At 44.2% G+C, this 22293-nt stretch overlaps 2 protein-coding genes across 3 annotated transcripts; one reads left to right on the forward strand and one right to left on the reverse strand.

Annotated features, from left to right (window-relative positions):
* Positions 1–76: 76 nt before the first annotated feature.
* Positions 77–18511, reverse strand: LOC106575504 (importin subunit alpha-4). Of its 2 annotated transcripts, none has more exons than XM_014152025.3 (16): positions 18204–18511; positions 15794–15838; positions 10150–10239; positions 9991–10020; positions 9745–9893; positions 7747–7832; positions 7398–7484; positions 7152–7321; positions 6255–6299; positions 6029–6160; positions 3469–3597; positions 3144–3248; positions 2960–3031; positions 2652–2814; positions 2409–2503; positions 77–2111 (listed from the first exon to the last, which is right to left on the reverse strand). In XM_014152025.3, the coding sequence occupies exons 1-16, from the start codon at positions 18270–18272 to the stop codon at positions 2013–2015; spliced, it is 1566 nt and encodes a 521-aa protein (XP_014007500.2). In that variant the 5' UTR covers positions 18273–18511; the 3' UTR covers positions 77–2012. The 2 variants fall into 2 exon arrangements, with proteins under 2 accessions (XP_014007500.2, XP_082819638.1); XM_082963512.1 differs by having other exon boundaries at positions 7398–7488; positions 7745–7832; positions 18204–18510.
* Positions 18512–18723: 212 nt separating this feature from the next.
* LOC106575506 (putative potassium channel regulatory protein) lies at positions 18724–21116 on the forward strand. The gene is made up of 2 exons (XM_014152026.3): positions 18724–20038; positions 20561–21116. Exons 1-2 carry the CDS (start codon positions 19467–19469, stop codon positions 20814–20816), a joined length of 828 nt encoding a protein of 275 aa, XP_014007501.3. The 5' UTR covers positions 18724–19466; the 3' UTR covers positions 20817–21116.
* The last annotated feature ends 1177 nt before the right edge of the window (positions 21117–22293 follow it).

The raw sequence follows: 22293 nt of genomic DNA on the forward strand, positions 1-22293 counted from the left end.
GTGCATTTGCCATGGTTCTCAGTTTACCTAGTGAAATAAACATAAGTTACCAAAAATTAAAAAACAAAAGGCATAATGGATTTCAACTCATTTTCTTTAATATGCACAATAGTTGAAAGAAACATTGTGAGCCACCTTAAAGAGATATGGATTCTAAAATGTATAAAAAGTAAGACAGAGGCCAAAATGCTATCTGTTGCTTTTTCTTCTTTAGTACATGTTTCGTTAGCAAGTAAAAATCTTGCCCAAAAGCATAAGCTTGTATCAGTTTGATACAAGACAAAAATTCCATTCTTTAAAGTGGCTCTCATTCTATGTCTCTAGAATCTAGATCAATGACTGTACACCAGCTAGACTTTGTTCATCAGTTGTGAATGGCTAGTCCAAAAAGGCATGGGCCGCTCCCCTGAAAAAAATCCCCATTCCTTCTCAGTAGTTAGCAACCAAAACATAACTACATTAGTCCAAATGTAATTTTTGTTTTTTCCGGTCCTTGAGGGAAATCAAGACAAAAGTCCAGTTCACAAAATAATTTTCAATCAAGTCATCGATCACGTTACACGTTTAAAAACAAACTTCCCTGTTAATCTTTTAACAGTGAAAACATTACAGCCTCGCAAAGTGAACCAATCGATGGATGACTGGTAAAATGCAGCTGCTTTGTACAGACAACTTCAGACAGTTGGAAATACTCTTAAATTGTATAATTAATGTAGCATATAGAACAAGAAATATGGAACAACTGTATGTCAATGGGCCATTGCAATGCAACCATAGCTTTGACTTATTGAAGCAAACATTCCTTTCCACACACAGTAAGCAGAGGGAGGGGTGACTGAAGTGTGCATAAGACTGAATAGAAACTGCAGATGTGGAATCTACACAGATGAAATCAGTGTTACATTGTCTTTCTCTGTCCCTCTACCGATATCTTTCCAAAATATTTCCTCAAATTCTTGAGTCATTAAATTCAATGTCCGACGATATGTCTCCCCTGCGAGAGGAGATGTGTCTTTTGGAAAAGCCCAGTTGAAGCCTGTTTTTTAAGGCTTATTTCGTTGTTGAGGGGGTTCTCGTTCAGAGGATAGAACCTGGTAAGAGGGACTGATCCAAAACCCAGTTTAGAGGTTCAAAGGAGAGGTGCGTTTGGTTCCAGCTCAACTCCATTCCCCTTCCCCCTCCTCTCAACCCAAAAACCCTTCCACCAGCAAGCCATCCATAGATCAATGCTACAAAGTCTTCCTTGTTATTCATTTCAGAATTTCCCTGTTGCATAATTTTAAATATATATTTTTTGTACTTTAAATCCATTGTTTTTCATGATGATTTCACAACTAAAAGGAATAATATTATAGTGGTGGGTGGTTGTTGAATTCTGTTCAGTCCACTTGGGTATATGTCGACTGCTCACTTCTGTACCCTCTGAGAAGGGTTTTGAGAGCATTCATTCTCAGTGTTCTGTTCCAAAACAAACTGTAGTTCAATGAGGACTGAATAATTAACAGCCTTTTGATGATGTCATCGATTAGAATGTTTAACAAAGGACGGCCTAGATGCTGTCCGTACTCCTCAAAAGAGTCAATTAACTCAGAGGTTGAGTGTCTTCAGTCGCTGTGTCCAACGTGCTCTGATCCCAGACCATGAGGCCAGACTCCAGAGAAGAGCACGCCTTTAAATGAGACCATTCCTCCTCTTTGCTGATATGATTGGTAGAACAAGATCATTGGTCCATGCACACAGATGTCTTCAGTCTCTTCAGTGTGTGTGAACGTGTCTGAGTAAGAGAGGATAATAGCAACTTTTTGGCAACTGCAGGAATGACGGACGAGGCGTTCTCTCTTTCTGGAACATTTATAAGCATCGCTGTGAGATGCTTGAAAAGAGATGGATAACAATGATCCTTCAGTGCTTGAGCTGTTGTTGTTAGTGAGTCAGTGATTGATGTTGGGAAGGAGGTGACTGGAGGGTTCAGAGCAGCTAGAGAGTTAGACCTACTAGGTGGACGTTTGCCTTTAAAACTTGAACTCCTTTGCTTGCAGGTTGGTGGCGGGGTCAAAGTTGAAGGTTCCGCCCTGAGTGGCTTTGGGGATCAAGCTGGGATCCTCGTCAATCTAAAAAGAGAGAAGGAAAAGAAATGGATCAGGGTGGTGCCATAGATGAACAAACACACAGACTAGATTCATTGTCACTACAGAAAAAAGGTCAATTTTTCATTCGATTTTATATAGAATTATGTAGCAAGGCCTATAGCCGATTCCTCCATCTTACCCCATTGACAGAGGAAGTGGAGGAAAAAGGCCCTGCGTTTCTGTAGCACACATCCTACACCCAGCACAGCACTGTCAGGACAGCGCTGGGTTCTAACGGTGTGCAAACTGTAGGGCTTCTGTCAGAGCAGAGGTACTCACATCGTCTCCTGAGAAGTACTGGTCGATGATCTCGAAGGCTAGTTTGTAGATGTCCTCGTTTTCATGCTGCTGAAGGTTCTCGATCTTCTCTAGACCTGATGGGCAGAGAGAAATTAGCATGAAAGTCCATCACAGTGAATCAATCTAGAATGTGTGCTTCCCAGTAGCAACACTACACTGTCATACAATGGCAACATGGTGAACTGACACACAAGCACTCCCCCCTCTAACACACACACTGACCTCCACACTCCTCTATGATCTCAGCGATGGTGCTGGCCTCGTCCCCGGCCATGATGAGGACGTTCTTGAGGCCGTCTAGGACCACCTGGACCACCTGGGAGTCCTTCACAGACAGCAGGCTGCAGAACGGAGGAACCACATTCTGCTGCACCAGGTACTCCACCTATAGGGTCGCGTAGAACATAGATCAGCCTACCAGGGCCTTGCTTTGCCTACAGACGGGTAAAGTTAACCAGCCAATCAGGACCATACAAAACGCAACGCTGTATGGATTGGGTGTTGATGGAAACAGCCCTGGTAGAACATACCTGATCTTTTCTTCCACTTATTGTCAAGTTGCTGATGGCCCAGGCTGCCTCCTTCTGTGTGCCAAAGTCTCCCTGCAGACAAACAGAGGTTGTCTGTGGTTAGGATAGTGTTCCTTACAGATCTCCACAAGGACATATGGCTACATAATGCTTCGTAGGGCTACATAAGGGCTCAGTGACTCACCTTAGCCAGCTGGTGGATGATCATGGGCAGCAGGCCAGCGTCGATGACGGCCTGCACCTGCTGCTGGTTGCCTGCTGTGATGTTGGACAGGAACCACACCGCCTCCTAGTGGGCGGGAGGGATACACACACACACAGGAAGCCATTCAGCTGAGAGAAACCCACAGACACGCACACCATGGACCACATGAGTACTACTGAGACCGTTTCACAGAGGTATAGATACTGTTGGAAATAAACGACACTGGGGTCCATCCCATTTCAACGCTACAGTTACAGCAAAACAAACATATGCCACCAATAGCATCTAAACGTGTGCCTGTTACCTTGTTGATCTTCTCCTTGGGGTGTGTGAGCAGGTTGGGGAAGTGCGAGAGGACGTCACAGTTGAGCACCACCTGCGTCTGCTCGTCTGTCCCTGTCACAATGTTCCCCACTGCCCTCAGAGCTGCAGTCTACAGGATATGACATCATAGGTGGTTAATTAATGACGTCACAGGAAGTCACACATTCCGTACAGTAAGTTTCAGGTATATTACCCTTCCCACAAGCCTAACCTCAACCATTAGAGGGAAAACTGGAAACGGACCTTAGATCAGAGTAGGGGCGACTTCATTCTACTTAGGGCTGTGGCGGTCATGAAATTTAGTCAGCCGGTGATTGTCAAGCAAATAAACTGTCATTCACATGGTAATTGACCGTTACTTAACATAAACACGTTTAGCATCTCCTGTCTTCCACGCATAGCCTACAAGCCACTGATGCAGACCTTTGGAACATCTAATAAATCCATGTAATATAGCCTACACCTTCACAATAAATCCACTATTTATTTTAGACAGCTCTAAAGAAAATGTAGTCCATTTCAGAAGAACAGAATAGCATACTCTGAGTTGTCCTTATGTTAGGTCCTGACCTGGCTATGCCATATGGCTGTGGGCTACACAAGTTTAGCAGAAAAGATTTGCTTAGAATTCCATGGCATTATTTTATAGTATGACGAATACAATTGAACATCGCTAAATTAAATAAAGGATATTTTCTCCAAACAATTTAAGAAGTTTGCAAATGCGGCTATTCTGTGTTGAGCAGTTAAACAGGTACACCTATATGTTTGAGTTATTTATGCAACTTTAGTTGATACACCAACGTTGGGAGATATGTTTTCATTTTTAATACATTCTAAGGCTGCATGATGCGACTTATGATGATTTGAAAAAAGTCACATGAATGGCATGAGCTCTGTTTCTGGTGCAGGCTGTATACCATCAGTCTCTCATTCACAATTTGACAAGTACTTGATAATATTCTCAACAGGCCTCGAATTTCCCAGCGGCATCCCCTTGTGTGGCCTTAATCCCCTAAAAAAATCTATGCCTTTTGCCGCCAAAGTGGCCGTTGTGCCCTTGGGCTGAATATAATAATTATAATTCCATTCTCCCGGCTGCCGTGCTCCAAAGCACCTCTCACATGGCTCTCATATTTCAATAATTATTAATTAGCCAATGCCTGTCATGTGATCAGGTCCTTCTCACAGGCATCTCAGCTAAGAAGGCTACAAGTGAAGACAGACACATCGTGACAACTGCGCGCGTCGCTCTTATGTTAGAACTGCCCACATTCAGCCTACTTTTCATCAGCCAACAAGATGAGTAGGCCTAACGAACAGCAAAAGCACTAGCCCCTATCAATCTACTATCCCCCATAGTACCTATTCTGTTGGTCAGCTTGTCTTTCTGTGAAATAAATCATTATTCTAAACATACTCTGGAACCGTTGTGGAATGCGATAAAGCCCAAATTAATACAACCACTCGCATAAAAAAAAACTACTTTAAAAGCAATGAGGCTGATGCAACAGATCAGAACGTTTAGCTTAAAATGTTGATAAACTATTAGGCTATTTCATCACATAAGTGCAGCAACGCGCACACAGCAGTAGGCTATAAGCATGAATGTTCCAAAATGCAATCAATTAGCAGGAAAACTGTTGTCAAAGAGAATGTAAATGCGATTCTGCATGTAATGCTTTAATATTAAAAAGGTGCATTTCTATGGTGAAAATGTGATTCCTCAAACTTGAAACTCAAGCGCCACCTATGTATTACACCGCTTATAAAGCGGATTAATGTGCTTCATTTTAAGAAGTTATTTGGCCACTTTAGTTTTGATACAAACCTTATCAAAACATATAGGCCTATGGGCTAGGCTACATGAAGTGATTGGAAAAAGTCAGGCAAAAAAAAGCATGCGCTGTTTGTCTTACTGCACACGCTGGGTGATAATACATCACTAAATGATGTCACCCATCAGACTATTCTTCATTTAATGCTGTCTCGGAACAGGTGTAGGAGGGGAAAAGATTATGCAATCTGCACTTATATAGCGAATGGAGGACGCTTTTCCCGTGGTTTATTTTCATGCCAGCCAGGTGGGCTATACTCCTGTTGTGAATATAAGCTATGTGCTTAATATTAGGAACATTTTAAAATAAAATATAGTAGGCCTAGCCAATAGAAAGCTGATGGGATCCTCCTCTTTTTAATAGAAGCCATCACTCTGTTATCTCACGCAATTGCATAGCCTATAGAAATGTTACGCAACATTAGCTCTCATGAAGTGTTTGATTAGATTTTCAATCACATTTGCATTCATTTCAGAGTGATTCGAGGGACAATAGAGTGCTGAGTACCAGGCAGTTAGTAAGTTTGGTAGGCTACTAATGACCATCAGCAGCATCAGAGCTTGGAGAAGCCTAGTTACCCTGACTAAACGGTCACGTGGCATTTGACTGCGGACATGACTCATGACCATTGATGTGGCGGTAATACGGTCACCGTAACAGCCCTAATCCTACTTCCAATCAGGGGAAAGTAGGCAGACATACCTGAACTTTGACCTCTTGGTGGCTGAGCAGGGGGACGAGGAAGGGGACGACCCCCGAGTCGATGACCATCTGGATCTGTTCGTTCCCTCCGTCTGTGAGATAGGACAAGGCCCACACTGTATCCACTAGGATCTGACCACCGAGAGAGAGGACGTGTTAGAACCAGGGAATTTCCATAGGAAATGGCAAAGCAACTTTGCTGTTGTGATAGTAGGGTGATACTTACATTTATATCAGTGTGGTATATCAATACACAGAGAGCAGGTAGAATCTGGAAGAGGTGGAGAGGAGAGAGAGAGTGTCAGGCATAATGAGTGGGCATACAATGAGGCGACTATTGAGCAGATCAACAGACAGGACCCAGGGTGTTTCAGCAGGCAGACACTGCAGACCTCCAGGACCAGGCTAGAGGATGGTTGGGAACAGGGAAGCAGAATGCTAGGCAGCACCCACAAAGTCCCAGACCACTTTCCCTAATCAAACCCCCCATCGTCTGATTGTCCTCAGAGCCAAACACATGGAACACAGCCAGAGCTGTTTGACAAAGGGTTCAGCTAATATTGACAACACAAATGTCTATGTGAAGACCATAATTCAGTCATTGGCCTCCCGAGTGGTGCAGCAGTCTAAGGCAATGCATCGCTTGAGGCGTCACTACAGACCTGGGTTCGATTCCAGGCTGTGTCACAACCGGCCGTGACCAGGAGTCCCATAGGGCGGCGCACAATTGGCCCAGTGTCGTCTGGGTTAGGGGAGGGTTTGGCTGGGGGGGCTTTACTTGAATCATCGCTCTAAAGCGACTCATGGCGGGCTGGGCGCCTGCAGGCAGACGTCGGTCATCAGTTGGACGTTGTTTCCTCCAACACATTGGTGCAGCTGGCTTCCGGGTTAAGTGGGCAGGTGTTAAGAAGCGTGGTTTTGCAGGTCATGTTTTGGAGGACGCATGACTCGACCTTCGCCTCTCCCGAGCCCGTTGCAGCGATGAGACAAGATGGTAATTGGATATCAACGAAATTCAGTTAGATTGAATGACTGTGCTGGGTCTCACACACCTCTGTCTCTCTTACCTCCTGTACTGTCTCCATGGGGGGTGGTGGGTCTCACACACCTCTGTCTGTCTTACCTCCTGTACTGTCTCCATGGGGGGTGGTGGGTCCTTGTTGCGGCAGAGGTTGACGATGACCCAGGTGACGTTGCGGAGGAAGGTGATGGGGATGGAGGGGTTAATAAACGACAACAGGGGCTTGACCACGCCCAGTGAGATTACGTAATCCCTGCACTGCGGCCCGTCGCCTGCACGGGAAGAACACAGGTGTGTCATTGACTGGCATTAGCCAGTGTGTATGCATGTGTGTGAGCCATCACTCACCGATGATGTTGCCTAGCGCCCACACGGCCTGTTCACATACGTTCTGGTGAGGAGATTGTAGCAGCCGCAGGAATAGAGGCACAGCATCTGGACATGTAGAGAGAAAGGCAGACCCATATGTTAGACAACGTTGCAGACGTGTGTGAGTGAGTGAGTGAGTGAGAGAGATTAGTTAGAGGTAGAGTGATGATATGGCAGACAAGAGACAGAAAGATGGGGGAGACAGTTGAGAGCAGGTGTTTCTATACCAGGAACCAGATGGATAGATTGGCTCATATAGACAGGTCCATCATGTGTGCCTGATGGTTCAGTTTGAAACTGGGCCACAGAAGAACTAGAAACTACTTACTAGATTTGACCACAGCTTGAGTCTGTTGTGACGTCCCTGATGCTATGTTGGTCAACGCCCAGGCAGCCTCAAACTGGAGAGAGGGACTGAGGAAGAGGAGAGAGTAAATGAGGCTAGCTATATGAAGAGACAAACAGAAGCTGTCCCCAGACAACAAAACACAACCAATAAGCCCATCAACAGCACATGGCTACTGATCAACAATCCATTTCAACCTGCATCACCACTAACCCCCACCTCTATTTTTTGTCCATTAAAATAACATCAAATTGATCTGAAGTACAGTGTAGACATTATTAATGTTGTAAAGGACTATTGTAGCTGGAAACAGCTTATTTTTAATGGAATATCTACATGGGCGTACAGAGGCCCATTATCAGCAACCATCACTCCTGTGTTCCAATGGCACGTTGTGTTAGCGCAAACTCCCTCTAACCAGAATAGAAAGGAGTGGGAGGCCCCAGTGCACAACTGAGCAAGAGGACAAGTACATTAGAGTGTCTAGTTTGAGAAACAGACGCCTCACAAGTCCTCAACTGGCAGCTTCATTAAATAGTACCCGCAAAACACCAGTCTCAACGCCAACAGTGAAGAGGTGACTCCGGGATGCTGGCCTTCTAGGCAGAGTTCCTCTGTCCAGTGTATGTGTTCTTTTTCCCCATCTTAATATTTTCTTTTAAGTCTGAGATATGGCTTTTTCTTTGCAACTCTGCTTAGAAGACCAGCATCCTGGAGTCGCCTCTTCACTGTTGATGTTGAGACTGGTGTTTTGTGGGTACTATTTATTCTGGTTAAAGCCAGTTTGCACTGTTCTGTGAAGGGAGTAGTACACAGCGTTATATGAGATCTTCAGTTTCTTGGCAATTTCTCGCATGAAATAGCCTTCATTTCTCAGAACAAGAATAGACTGACGAGTTTCAGAAGAAAGTAATTTGTTTCTGGCCATTTTAAGCCTGTAAATCAAACCCACAAATGCTGATGCTCCAGATACTCAACTAGTCTGAAGAAGGCCAGTTTTATTGCTTCTTTAAATCAGAACAACAGTTTTCAGCTGTGCTAACATAATTGCAAAAGGGTTTTTTAATGATCAATTAGCCTTTTAAAATGATAATCCAAGTTTAGCTAACACAACGTGCCATTGGAACACAGGAGTGATGGTTGCTGATAATGGGTCTCTGTACGCCCATGTAGATATTCCATTAAACATCTGCCATTTCCAGCTACAAAAGTCATTTACAACATTAACAATGTCTACACTGTATTTCTGATCAATTTGATGTTATTTTAAGGGACAAAAAATGTGCCTTCTTTCAAAACAAGGACATTTCTAAGTGACACCAAACTTCTGAACGGTAGTGTGTCTCTATATCTAACTGGCGTCGCCTCACGCTCCTGCCTCCTCCACCCAACCTCCTCCACCCTTCTGTCTACACAACACATAAATCCCCCCACGTCTCCAGCAGCCCTGTGCCTGTCCAAGCCTGACACCCCATCCTGCACATTTAGCCCCTGCCCCCCCCGTCTCCACCACCCTCATCCCGCCCCCATTCACCAGTCCCTGTCCAGGGGAGTCCCCCCCCCCCCCCAATCGCTCCCCATCCCCACCACTGAAGAAACAGAGCTGTCAGCTGTGGGGCAGCGTTAGTGCAGCAGAGCAGAACACACACTTTCTCTCCTATCCGTCTGTGTGTGTCTGCAGCCTGCTACAGTGTTCACATCAGCCCAGCCATGCGGAGGAGAGGGAGGGCACACCAGTAGCCCCAGAGCATGACAGAACGGAGAGAGAGCAATCTGACACATACAGGGCTAGTCTACCCACTCATTCACGCTCCGGTTTTCAGCCTTCTCTCCTGTCGCACTTCTCTGACTTTTGAACGGGGGCATCACACAGAATTACCACAGGGGCAATTTACCACCCTCATCTTTCAATTACTCTTCCAGTGCAAAGGTGCCCCATGACCCATACAGTCTCTTCCTCCCCCCATAAAGCAGACTTACTTGTCGTCCCTCTCCAGGCATTTGACCAGGATGGGTAGGATGCCGGACTTAATCAAGTCGTCGATGGGGGGGTTTCTGTCACTGGACAGGAGTTTTCTGGCTGCCTGCACAGCACTGAGCTGGATGAGTCCATTGTCACTGACAGCATTCTGACAGGAAGGAGAGCGAGAACACGAGGTTAGCTCCAACAGTTCAAGATGTATGTACGGGATGGATCTCAACCACACTGACAGAATGCAGGCTTACCTGTAAGATGGCTTCCAGTGTTACATTTTGCTGTAAAACAAAAAAACAAGAGTTGTGAGGTTTGCTGTAGCTACGCATTTACATGTTGCAAGGTTAGAGCTAGGAAACATATTCCTGAACTTGAAGTTGTAGTGTGAGAGAGAATGAGGACCGGCTCACCCCTTTGAAGTCAGAGTCTATGTCTGAGTCTTCCAGGCTCTCCTCCTGTGGAACGTTCCTCTTCTTCAGAAGGTGCTCATCTCGTTTATTCTGGGGAAGAAAGAAAATATATATATTTTAAGTGTTGAATCCTAGAAGGAATACAGGAGTGAATGCTATTGGAAACATTCACCCACACAGTGAGGGAATAGATTCCCTGCTTGACTCCAACAGGCTAAGACTGGTCCCATAACCTCCCAGTGACGTTAATGGCAGATATCACGAGGGAGGAATGCATCCAACTCTGCACAGACGGTTCCCTTCTGCAGCACACATACTGCTGTGTGAGAGAACTGCTGTGTCACTCATCCTACATTAGTGGTTTGCTCTTCTGTAAGGGTAGGACATGGCATTTTAGCAGAAAAAAACAAGTTCTCTCACACTTGTCGTCAAATCATACAGGCCTACTGTATATAGAGGTCGACCGATTATGATTTTTCAGCGCCGATACCGATTATTGGAGGACCAAAAAAAGCCGATACGGATTAATCGGATGATTTTTTAATTTGTAATAAATGACAATTACAACAATACTGAATGAACACTAACTTAATACATCAATAAAATCTATTTAGCCTCAAATAAATAATGAAACATGTTCAATTTGGTTTAAATAATGCAAAAACAAAGTGTTGGAGAAGGAAGTTAAAGTGCAATATGTGCCATGTAAAAAAGCTAACGTTTAAGTTCCTTGCTCAGAACATATGAAAGCTGGTGGTTCTTTTTAACATGAGTCTTCAATATTCTCAGGTACGAAGTCTTAGGTTGTAGTTATTATAGGACTATCTCTCTGTACGATTTGTATTTCATATACCTTTGACTATTGGATGTTCTCATAGGCACTTTAGCATTGCCAGTGTAACAGTATAGCTTCCATCCCTCTCCTCGCTCCTACCTGGGCTCGAACCAGGAACACATTGACAACAGCCACCCTCGAAGCAGCGTTACCCATGCAGTGCAAGGGGAACAACTACTCCAAGTCTCAGAGCGAGTGACATTTGAAACGCTATTAGCGCGCACCCCGCTAACTAGCTAGCCATTTCGCATCGGTTACACCAGCCTAATCTCGGGTGTTGATAGGCTTGAAGTCATAAACAGCGCAATGCTTGAAGCACAGCGAAAAGCTGCTGGCAAACGCACGAAAGTGCTGTTTGAATGAATGCTTACGAGCCTGCTGGTGCCTACCACCGCTCAGTCAGACTGCTCTATCAAATATCAAATCATAGACTTAATTATAACATAACACACAGAAATACGAGCCTTAGGTCATCAATATGGTCGAATCCGGAAACTATCATCTCGAAAACAAAACGTTCATTATTTCAGTGAAATACGGAAACGTTCCGTATTTTATCTAACGGGTGGCATCCCTAAATCTAAATATTCCTGTTACATTGCACAACCTTCAATGTTATGTCATAATTACGTAAAATTCTGGCAAATTAGTTCGCAACGAGCCAGGCGGCCCAAACTGTTGCCCATAACCTGACTCTGCGTGCAATGAACACAAGAGAAGTGACACAATTTCACCTGGTTAATATTGCCTGCTAACCTGGATTTCACTTAGCTAAATATGCAGGTTTAAAAATATATACTTCTGTGTATTGATTTTAAGAAAGGCATTGATGTGAATGGTTAGGTACAGTCGTGCAACAATTGTGCTTTTTCGCAAATGCGCTTTTGTTAAAACCATCCCCCATTTGGCTAAGTTGGCTGAAATTAATTACGGTCTTTGTTAGGAATAAATGGACTCCACACGGTTCGCAACGAGCCAGGCGGCCCAAACTGCTGCATATACCCTGACTCTGTTGCAAGAGGTGACACATTTTCCCTAGTTAAAAGAAATTCATGTTAGCAGGCAATATTAACTAAATATGCAGGTTTAAAAATATATACTTGTGTATTGATTTTAAGAAAGACATTGATGTTTATGGTTAGGTACACGTTGGAGCAACGACAGTCATTTTTCGCGAATGCGCACCACATCGATTATATGCAACGCAGGACAGGCTAAACTAGTAATATCAACCATGTGTAGTTAACTAGTGATTATGATTGATTGATTGTTTTTTATAAAATAAGTTTGATGCTAGCTAGCGACTTACCTTGGCTTCTTATTGCATTCGCGTAACAGGCGGGCTCCTCGTGGAGTGCAATGTAAAGCAGGTGGTTAGAGCGTTGGACTAGTTAACCGTAAGGTTGCAAGATTGAATCCCTGAGCTGACAAGGTAAAAATCTGTCGTTCTGCCCCTGAACAAGGCGGTTAACCCACCGTTCCTAGGACGTCATTGAAAATAAGAATGTGTTCTTAAATGATTTGCCTAGTTAAATAAAGGTGTAAAAAAAAAATACATCTAAAAATCGGGGTCCAAAATGCCGATTTCCGATTGTTATGAAAACTTGAAAATCGGCCATTCCGATTAATCGGTCGACCTTTAACTGTATATGTTTCTACAAAACTGCTGGTCAGCTCAGACTTCCTGAAACACTTCTGCAAGCCGCATTCAGAGGACACGTTGGGGCTTTCGTGCAAAAACCAAGGGCTCAGAGTAGAGCTGGGCGATATGGACAAAAATCCATACCGCGATAAATTGTCTGAATTGATGCAATAACGATAAGTTTGGAACATTGATGTGCACCACAGTTTAAAATTATCCTTTTAACTACTAGTATGATGCTTGTACATTTGCTCAAATCACCCATTTTAGCAAATGTATTTGATTTCAAACTTCTCTTATCTCTAGTATAGGCTTCTTATCATAATTAACGAAATCAGATAAATGCCTGCAATAAGTGACCGGTATAGTCGGTGTCAATCATTTATTGTATCATCTCAGCTCTAGCTCAGAGTCATATTCCAGTGGAATGAATTCCCCCCCCCCAGATGCTGATCTAAGTTCAGTTTGGCACCATCCCATCTAATAGTCATGGTTCTACCCAGAGAAGCTGCTATAGAGTCATACATCCAGAGGAATGGTCATGGTTCTACCCAGAGAAGCTGCTATAGAGTCATACATCCAGAGGAATGGTCATGGTTCTACCCAGAGAAGCTGCTATAGAGTCATACATCCAGAGGAATGGTCATGGTTCTACCCAGAGAAGCTGCTATAGAGTCATACATCCAGAGGAATGGTCATGGTTCTACCCAGAGAAGCTGCTATAGAGTCATACATCCAGAGGAATGGTCATGGTTCTACCCAGAGAAGCTGCTATAGAGTCATACATCCAGAGGAATGGTCATGGTTCTACCCAGAGAAGCTGCTATAGCGTCATACATCCAGAGGAATGGTCATGGTTCTACCCAGAGAAGCTGCTATAGAGTCATACATCCAGAGGAATGGTCATGGTTCTACCCAGAGAAGCTGCTATAGAGTCATACATCCAGAGGAATGGTCATGGTTCTACCCAGAGAAGCTGCTATAGAGTCATACATCCAGAGGAATGGTCATGGTTCTACCCAGAGAAGCTGCTATAGCGTCATACATCCAGAGGAATGGTCATGGTTCTACCCAGAGAAGCTGCTATAGAGTCATACATCCAGAGGAATGGTCATGGTTCTACCCAGAGAAGCTGCTATAGAGTCATACATCCAGAGGAATGGTCATGGTTCTACCCAGAGAAGCTGCTATAGAGTCATACATCCAGAGGAATGGTCATGGTTCTACCCAGAGAAGCTGCTATAGAGTCATACATCCAGAGGAATGGTCATGGTTCTACCCAGAGAAGCTGCTATAGAGTCATACATCCAGAGGAATGGTCATGGTTCTACCCAGAGAAGCTGCTATAGAGTCATACATCCAGAGGAATGGTCATGGTTCTACCCAGAGAAGCTGCTATAGAGTCATACATCCAGAGGAATGGTCATGGTTCTACCCAGAGAAGCTGCTATAGAGTCATACATCCAGAGGAATGGTCATGGTTCTACCCAGAGAAGCTGCTATAGCGTCATACATCCAGAGGAATGGTCATGGTTCTACCCAGAGAAGCTGCTATAGAGTCATACATCCAGAGGAATGGTCATGGTTCTACCCAGAGAAGCTGCTATAGAGTCATACATCCAGAGGAATGGTCATGGTTCTACCCAGAGAAGCTGCTATAGAGTCATACATCCAGAGGAATGGTCATGGTTCTACCCAGAGAAGCTGCTATAGAGTCATACATCCAGAGGAATGGTCATGGTTCTACCCAGAGAAGCTGCTATAGAGTCATACATCCAGAGGAATGGTCATGGTTCTACCCAGAGAAGCTGCTATAGAGTCATACATCCAGAGGAATGGTCATGGTTCTACCCAGAGAAGCTGCTATAGCGTCATACATCCAGAGGAATGGTCATGGTTCTACCCAGAGAAGCTGCTATAGAGTCATACATCCAGAGGAATGGTCATGGTTCTACCCAGAGAAGCTGCTATAGAGTCATACATCCAGAGGAATGGTCATGGTTCTACCCAGAGAAGCTGCTATAGAGTCATACATCCAGAGGAATGGTCATGGTTCTACCCAGAGAAGCTGCTATAGAGTCATACATCCAGAGGAATGGTCATGGTTCTACCCAGAGAAGCTGCTATAGAGTCATACATCCAGAGGAATGGTCATGGTTCTACCCAGAGAAGCTGCTATAGAGTCATACATCCAGAGGAATGGTCATGGTTCTACCCAGAGAAGCTGCTATAGAGTCATACATCCAGAGGAATGGTCATGGTTCTACCCAGAGAAGCTGCTATAGAGTCATACATCCAGAGGAATGGTCATGGTTCTACCCAGAGAAGCTGCTATAGAGTCATACATCCAGAGGAATGGTCATGGTTCTACCCAGAGAAGCTGCTATAGCGTCATACATCCAGAGGAATGGTCATGGTTCTACCCAGAGAAGCTGCTATGGAGTCATACGTCCAAGACAAGCCTGTGTGTCTGATGAACCTACTTAATGGCCCCTGGCCAGAGCTCTGCGCTTCCGCAGGCCAGGAGAGGAAACCCTCCCCAAGGCTGAGGGGTAAGACCAGTCTGGCCTCTCTGACAGGGTGGGAGAGCGAGAGAGGGATGACCTAAATACAGCCAAGGCATCCTGACTCTTCAACAACAACCTGAGCATAAGAGGGGGGTAGTTTCCTAACACACACACACACACACACACACACACACACACACACACACACACACACCTATTTAGAAACAAAATGACTCAGCAGACAGAGCAGCCCATAAGGGGCAGGGGGTGGACCAGGCTGCTCTGTCTCGGCCAATTTGATAAACAGAGACTGCAACATTTCCCGTCAAAATAAAGATGAATTAATTCTATAACCCTGCTTCCACCTAACATCCAAGTCCCAGAGAGACTTAACAGGCTGGAAAAAGGGCCTGCATGTACCGAAATAAGAGGTACATGACAGACACGGCAGCGCTGGAATGGCATCTGTAGAGTGGGCCAGGACACAAACAGAGACCAGAGAAGTGTGGTAGGGTGGGAGAGGTGAAGGGTGAACTCAAGAGGATAGTGTGGAGATTTAGCTTTTCTAATTTCAGTGTGGGGAGGAGCAGAAATAGGCTAATGGGTTAGTCCATTGGATGTGACTGAACTATAAACAGTCAATTGAGATGCTCGGCTCACCTTTCTCAGCTCCACTGTCACTTCATTGCGATGTCTTCGCATAGTCTGTAAGAGAGAGAGGAGAAGAGTCAGAGATGAGCCTAACTACTGGAGCATTTAAAAGACAGCCCATACACTCAAACAAACCACATGCAATGTTAGTCAATTGGAACTGGCTCCATTTTGTTTACAGACTGGGCTTTAGAATACAAGTGTACTGCTGCATGTTGGCAACAGAGAATCATGTTAACTTGATTGCCAGTCAGGGCATCCTGGTTCATATTACTAAACACTGTGTAACCTCCCTCATGCAAGCAATGATTCTGTTTACTTTTATCCACCAACTCAAAGGTGTGACCCGCTGCTGCTGGCAAAACCCTGCCCCTGATCTGACACCCTAACTCAAGGTCGCAGTAAAAATCTGATGTGGTTCCGTATGTATTTGAAACGCTCCATCTATTGAAGACGGAACACAATGTTTTGTCAACACTGCCTTTTGTGGGAACTGTGTTAAGGGAGGATAGTGAATCAGCCATGAGAGAACACCTGAGAGTGGCTCAGCTGGGAGGAGGAAGTCAGAGACCTCTGAAACAACAACAGTCGATCAAATCTACAGAATTCCAGGCATTTCTCTGGGACACTCATTCCATGCTGGGACAAGAGGGCGACTTCCTGTGAGAGGGAAGACTGCCTCAGCCCCTGGACAACACACCAGAGGTCTTCAACCTTTCTTTACATTTGAATACTACAAATGCTGCATTGCCAATGTTGATTGTGGAGTATCCTGTTATATGTTGGGATTATTATTGTATTGTAACAACGTCATACACGGCAGTCACTGTGGCCCTCTGTGGTGGCGTAGGTCATAACTTGTGAAAGGGATACATTTTCTGTAACCTACAGCTATTAACATTCCTTGAAGTCTAAACACAGCCTAAATCTCATTGAATATGCTGTGTGTCTCCTCTCTGATGCAGTAGAATTCAGCACCATAGGAGCAGGGTGTGTGTGTTGCCCTGGCCTGGGGCACTTCTATAGATCGGATAGGGGCTGTATCTGGACAAGGCCTCTCGTCTCTGACAACAAGTGATCCATCTCGTATTCTTGGCTTAGCTGCTGCAAGCTTGTCAGCAGGGCTGGTGGGTCGTTAGACATGTGCAAGTCACACTGGCCCCAAAACAACCATGTCGGACTTCTGTTTCCTCTCCGCTCAATATAGCACATACCAGATGGACATTAATCCATCATGCTCTCCGTCCGTGATTACTGTGTTTCTAATACATAAGAATATGGGATAGTCAACATGTTATGTAGTCCCAAAAGTGAAATATTTATGTTAAGGACGTGTGATCAATACAGATACAAGGGAAATGGCATGTCCCTTTGAATTAAATGTGTGGCCCTAATCATCGGGTATGGGGTTTTCATTTTACCTTTATTTAAGTAGGCAAGTCAGTTACAAATTCTTATTTACAAAGACTGCCTACCCCGGCCAAACCCGGACGACGCTGGGCCAGTCGTACACCGCCCTATGTAACTCCAAACAGGACCAGATGTGATGTCAGCATGGATAAGAAAGAGGGTCTGTCGTGACGCCTCTAGCACTGAGATGCAGTGCCTTAGACCGCTGCGCCACTCGGGAGGTTTATTGAATCAACATGGTGACAGTAGCATCATTAGCTTTAGATCGATGTGTTTATGGTGCAACTGCTCTAACTCACTGTTTGTTAAACACCCACCCTGCGGTCACTGGGATATTGAATTGCAAGATGTTCATTCACGTATGAGTTAGTTAGCTGGGTATATTATTATAAACTGATTAATAACGCCCGAATCTCAACTGTTGCAGCCGTGGAAGTTGATTTGTGCTAGTCGTTTTCTAACAGTTAATGTGCATCATCCGCCCATTTTGACACATAGTTATGTGTCAAATTGGGTATAATTAGCTGGTTTTGTTAGCTAGATACGCTTACCAGCTCAGTTAAGTTACAGTGACTGACTTGCCAACTCGAAATATCAAATGCCATGCCCATGACCAACATCAAGATGGTTAGTTGTCTGGTGCCTTTTACCAATTATAACTATTACTTTCATTTAGTTGATGCCAAAAAAGTTAATTTGCAAAAATATGTTTCTCACAACCTAGTTAGCTGCTAGCAAGCACAGAGTTAGCAACTTTCCTGGCTAGCTAGCAGGCCTTCTTGCGAAAGCCGCGCCCGCTCCGCATGATAAACTTTAGCTAGTTAGTGTATGTGGATGATAGATCATAATCCGCGACACATTGTAGAACAAGAAAACTTCAACAAGGACGGACAATGAATACTGCAGCAACCAAACCGAATTGAGAGCTAGGTAACCGAGTGTTCGCTAGCACTCGTTGCTAACGGCTAGTTAGCCAGCCAGCTAACGTTAGCCTAGCTAGACACCTCACCTCGACATCGCGCCCCTTGTTTTTGAAGCTCTTAATTCGGTGGTTATCCAAGTCGGCGTTTTCTGCCATGGCTGTCTGTGTTCGGGATGTTTAGCTAGTCCTGCCCTTGAAGCTCCGGTGGGAAAAGAGAACGTACTGCTGTTTTGCCGAAGGGTGGCTGGCCAGGCGTGATACACCGCGATGGGATAATCTCGTCAAGGAGGAGCCACGGAATACTGTCAATTGGGGGAGGAGGACCTATAGCTCGTGTGTGCATCCCCTGGTGTAACCGACTTCCTTGCAACATTGTTGCGCAATGTAACTAGTCGATTCCCTTAAATTGCTGCAATATATCCAGTTGTTTTTTAGTCTCCAATGAAGATACTGTACATTAATACCAAACGACTTGCTAATCAACTATGCTATGGCTGGCTACTTTACACTGATTGCTTGCTGTTGTTGACCGATAGGTTGGATTTGAGCCCAAAGGGAGGACTTCATTATGAAGAATCACTGAAGATCAATGCTTCACAAATTAAACAAAAAATGAATTGACTTTACTGTTAATCCACACAAATGTAGCTACACTAATATTTGAACAAAAAACAATCAAATCACTACATTTTCTTGTTTAGCATTGCTTTAATGTATTACCTACAACTAAATAAACATTATCATATTGAATTTGGGGAAACTACAGAAACATATTCTCACATATTACCCCTCCTGTTTTTTCAGATTAGTGCAGATTAAGTGCCACTCACTGTCATTTACTGAACTAAACAGACAGGGGGGTAGTCTGAATAAAAGAGACACAAAGCTAAAACATAAACAATGCAACCAAAAAAGGATAACGCTAATCCCATGTTGAATGAATGTAGATGTAATTTTAGACCAATGTCTACTGTCAGGAGCCAAACCAATCACTGCTACATTTGTGTGGATTAGTAACCATGTGTTCGATGTATTTCATACTATTCTGCTCCAGCCATTACCACGAGCACATCCTCCCCAATTAAGATGCCTCCAACCTCCTGTGTTTTATTACTCAATTTACTCCATTGGGGCTCAATGATCGATCTCAATTTGTGGCTCATATTAGCCCCTGGTGGTAACATTCTGTACTATCACCAGCCTCTCCAACTGAAGTTATGTGACTGCACTCACCTAGCATGAGATTTGTTTTGTTTACGGTTGGTGTTGCCAGGATATGTTCACTGAATACCACTCCTCTCCTTAGACCTATTCTTGTCTGCAATGATTTAAACTGTCAGTTATCTAAACATGAGTGCCCAGGACTTAATAACATTTAATATTGGAGGTAAAAAATTCACCACTACTCTGTCAACTCTCAGAAGACACCAAGACTCAAGAATAGCTAGGATCCTGGATGGCAAAGACACAGACTTTAAAGTTATCAGTGGACAAGTTTTTGTAGATAGAGATTGGACTTTCTTTAAATACATCCTGGATTATATGAGGACAGGTCAAATCACCTTGCCAGCAGAATTCTCTGACTACAATGGCTTGGCTCAAGAAGCACAGTTCTATGGTTTGTATCCATTGGCACTTTGGGTTGAGAGGAACATCCATCGATCCAGAGTTGAGGTTCTAGAATTGCGCTTCTCTGTCCAGGAAACTCACGGATTCTTCCGAATATTCTGCTCCAATAACAAAACTCTCGAGGCTTTGGCGACAAGGATATCCGTTTTCGTGGAACATCCAAATCTGAATTTCCCACACCTGCCTCAGAACTCCAGCACACCTCGTCCTGTACCGGTCCAGAGACCCTCTCACCACGACATGGTGTTCCAATGTGGGACTGACCAACTAGCCAGGGACGACTTCTCTGCCAGGTGAGGGGAAGTTACACTCACCTGTAGGCTATTATACACATCTCAGTGTCTCCCATTGGCCAATTCCTCAAGGGCTCCATACTGTATGATGAGTTTATTAGTCACATGCACAGAGTTGCAAATATAATTGCAGGGTACAGTGAATTTCTTAAGCTCCGAGCTCCAACAGTGCAGGTCAAAAGAGAAGTGAATGAAACAATACAAATAATAATTAAAATATACACATATTTACAACTGTAACACTAATACATGTCCATTGGGGGTTGGGGGCAGGGTGAATGTCGATTGGGGCAGGTAGAATGTCCCTGAGGGATTGTCCATTGGGGGAGCAGCAGGGGGGAAGTGAGAAGTCCAGGGGGCAGGAGGGGGACAGGGGGAGCAGGTTGCTTCCTAGTGTATAGACACTCGCCTGTGTAATGTTAGGGGAAACACTGGATCTGTAATAACTCTTGTATGTTTATTCAAAGCACTATATTATGCACAGTTTTTAAAGACCAAACCTGCATTGTTTTACTCTTACAGGTTTGTAACTATTGAGCCGGACGACAGAAAGCTTCTCAACAGCACCAACGTCCTGGGCCTGCTGGTAGACACCCTTCTGAAGGATGGGTTCCGTCTGATCGGCACAAGGACAGTTTCCCATGAGGAGAAGATTGAATGCTACATGTTTGAAAGGAGCAGGAATACCCAGATCGTTGTACTGAGTGAAACCCCCAGGGCAGAACATCTCAGAAGAGAGGACACACAGAGCCAGCTTGGTGAAGGAAATAAAAAGTGAACTCAGTGTCAGGGTGCATCTCAAAAGTCTAAAGTGGTTCCCTTTCCATGTCATGTTCTGTAATGTCAGTGGACTTCAGACTATTGAGATGGACCCATTCTCTGAGAGTCAGACTGGATTGACCAGCAGATGGCGACAAAGGATAATAATGTTGAGGGCCATAATGTCAATATGCTTCACCTCACCATTAGTCTCAATTTATACAGTATATTTTATTTGACATCAATTTCCTGTGTCCTAAAGTATATTTCCAAAAGTACAATTCTCTAATTTGAAATAGAATTGAGAATGTATTTGATCAAGAACACAAATAAAACATAAAAAATATAACTTTTTGTTTAATTCAACCAGGTAGCCCATAGACTGATGTCGAACGGCAATGCTTTGCTTCAACAGCACCGTCAATACTGGAGGCTTCAGCAGTGGTGACTCCAATATTTACGTGCTGCTACAGCAAGGCAGCCAGTCACAGAATGGCGGTCACAAGCCTCGGATGTTCAGGCTTCGCTCACGTTGTCACAGACATGCACATAACACCACAGCCACCCTCTCTTGTACCCAGTCTGAACTCTCAAGCCCTTGCCTTAGACACTTATCATAGGTCTGAGAGGATAGGATGGGTGTAAGCACAGGTTGGGCAACTCTGGTCTTGGAGGGCCACGGTATATGCAGGCTTTTGCTCCGGCACACCTGATTTAATTGATTGTGGTCTTAAACCACAATTAGTTGAATCAGGTGTGTTAGAGCTGGGTTGTAACAAAAGCCTGCATTCACCGTGGCCCTCCAGGACTTAGCCTAGCAGGTGGAACTATTTGTGTATTGCTTTCACTCTTCCAATCCTTTTTTCCATGTTTCTCCAGGCGTTACTGCAACAGCACAGTACAGCCTGTATCCCTGTATTACCCACAAACCATTCTGTGCTGCTTCAGCACTGCAAGGCCTGACACATCTACACTAACACATTCACACATACCCATCAGCTGGGTATGAAGGATGGCTAGAGTTCTCCTCTATCTGAAACAAGACAAGAAAAGCCAATGAGGTTGGGATAGTATGGTCATGGAACAATAACAGCATGCTGCGTACTCTGCCATGAGGTATGGGCCTTTATTGCACAAGTGGTAGTATGCACAGGGTCAGTTGTGAACAGCTACAATTAGAAACCACTTAGAAAGCTGTTATTCAATGTGCTAATACTTGGTTAATGTCTCTACATAGCTGAGATGTTTTAGGAGTACCAGTCAATAATTATTTATTTTATTGACCAAAAAGTGTTTTGAGGCCTAACGTGAATATTCTTGATGCCTCCATTTTTTTTATGACCAGTGGAACATTCCCCATGTATCTAATTATATATAATTTATCCGTAAGAATAGATATTTTGATTAGTTGATGACAATAATTATTCTAGTATTTCTTTCAAAAGACTCAGATTAGATGAAAATTAGTAATTGGGGGTCAAATGAAACACATTTTA

This window comes from Salmo salar, chromosome 17 (genome assembly GCF_965601325.2).
Source record: "Salmo salar chromosome 17, fSalSal1, whole genome shotgun sequence".
In the NCBI taxonomy this organism is placed as follows: Eukaryota; Metazoa; Chordata; class Actinopteri; order Salmoniformes; family Salmonidae; genus Salmo; species Salmo salar.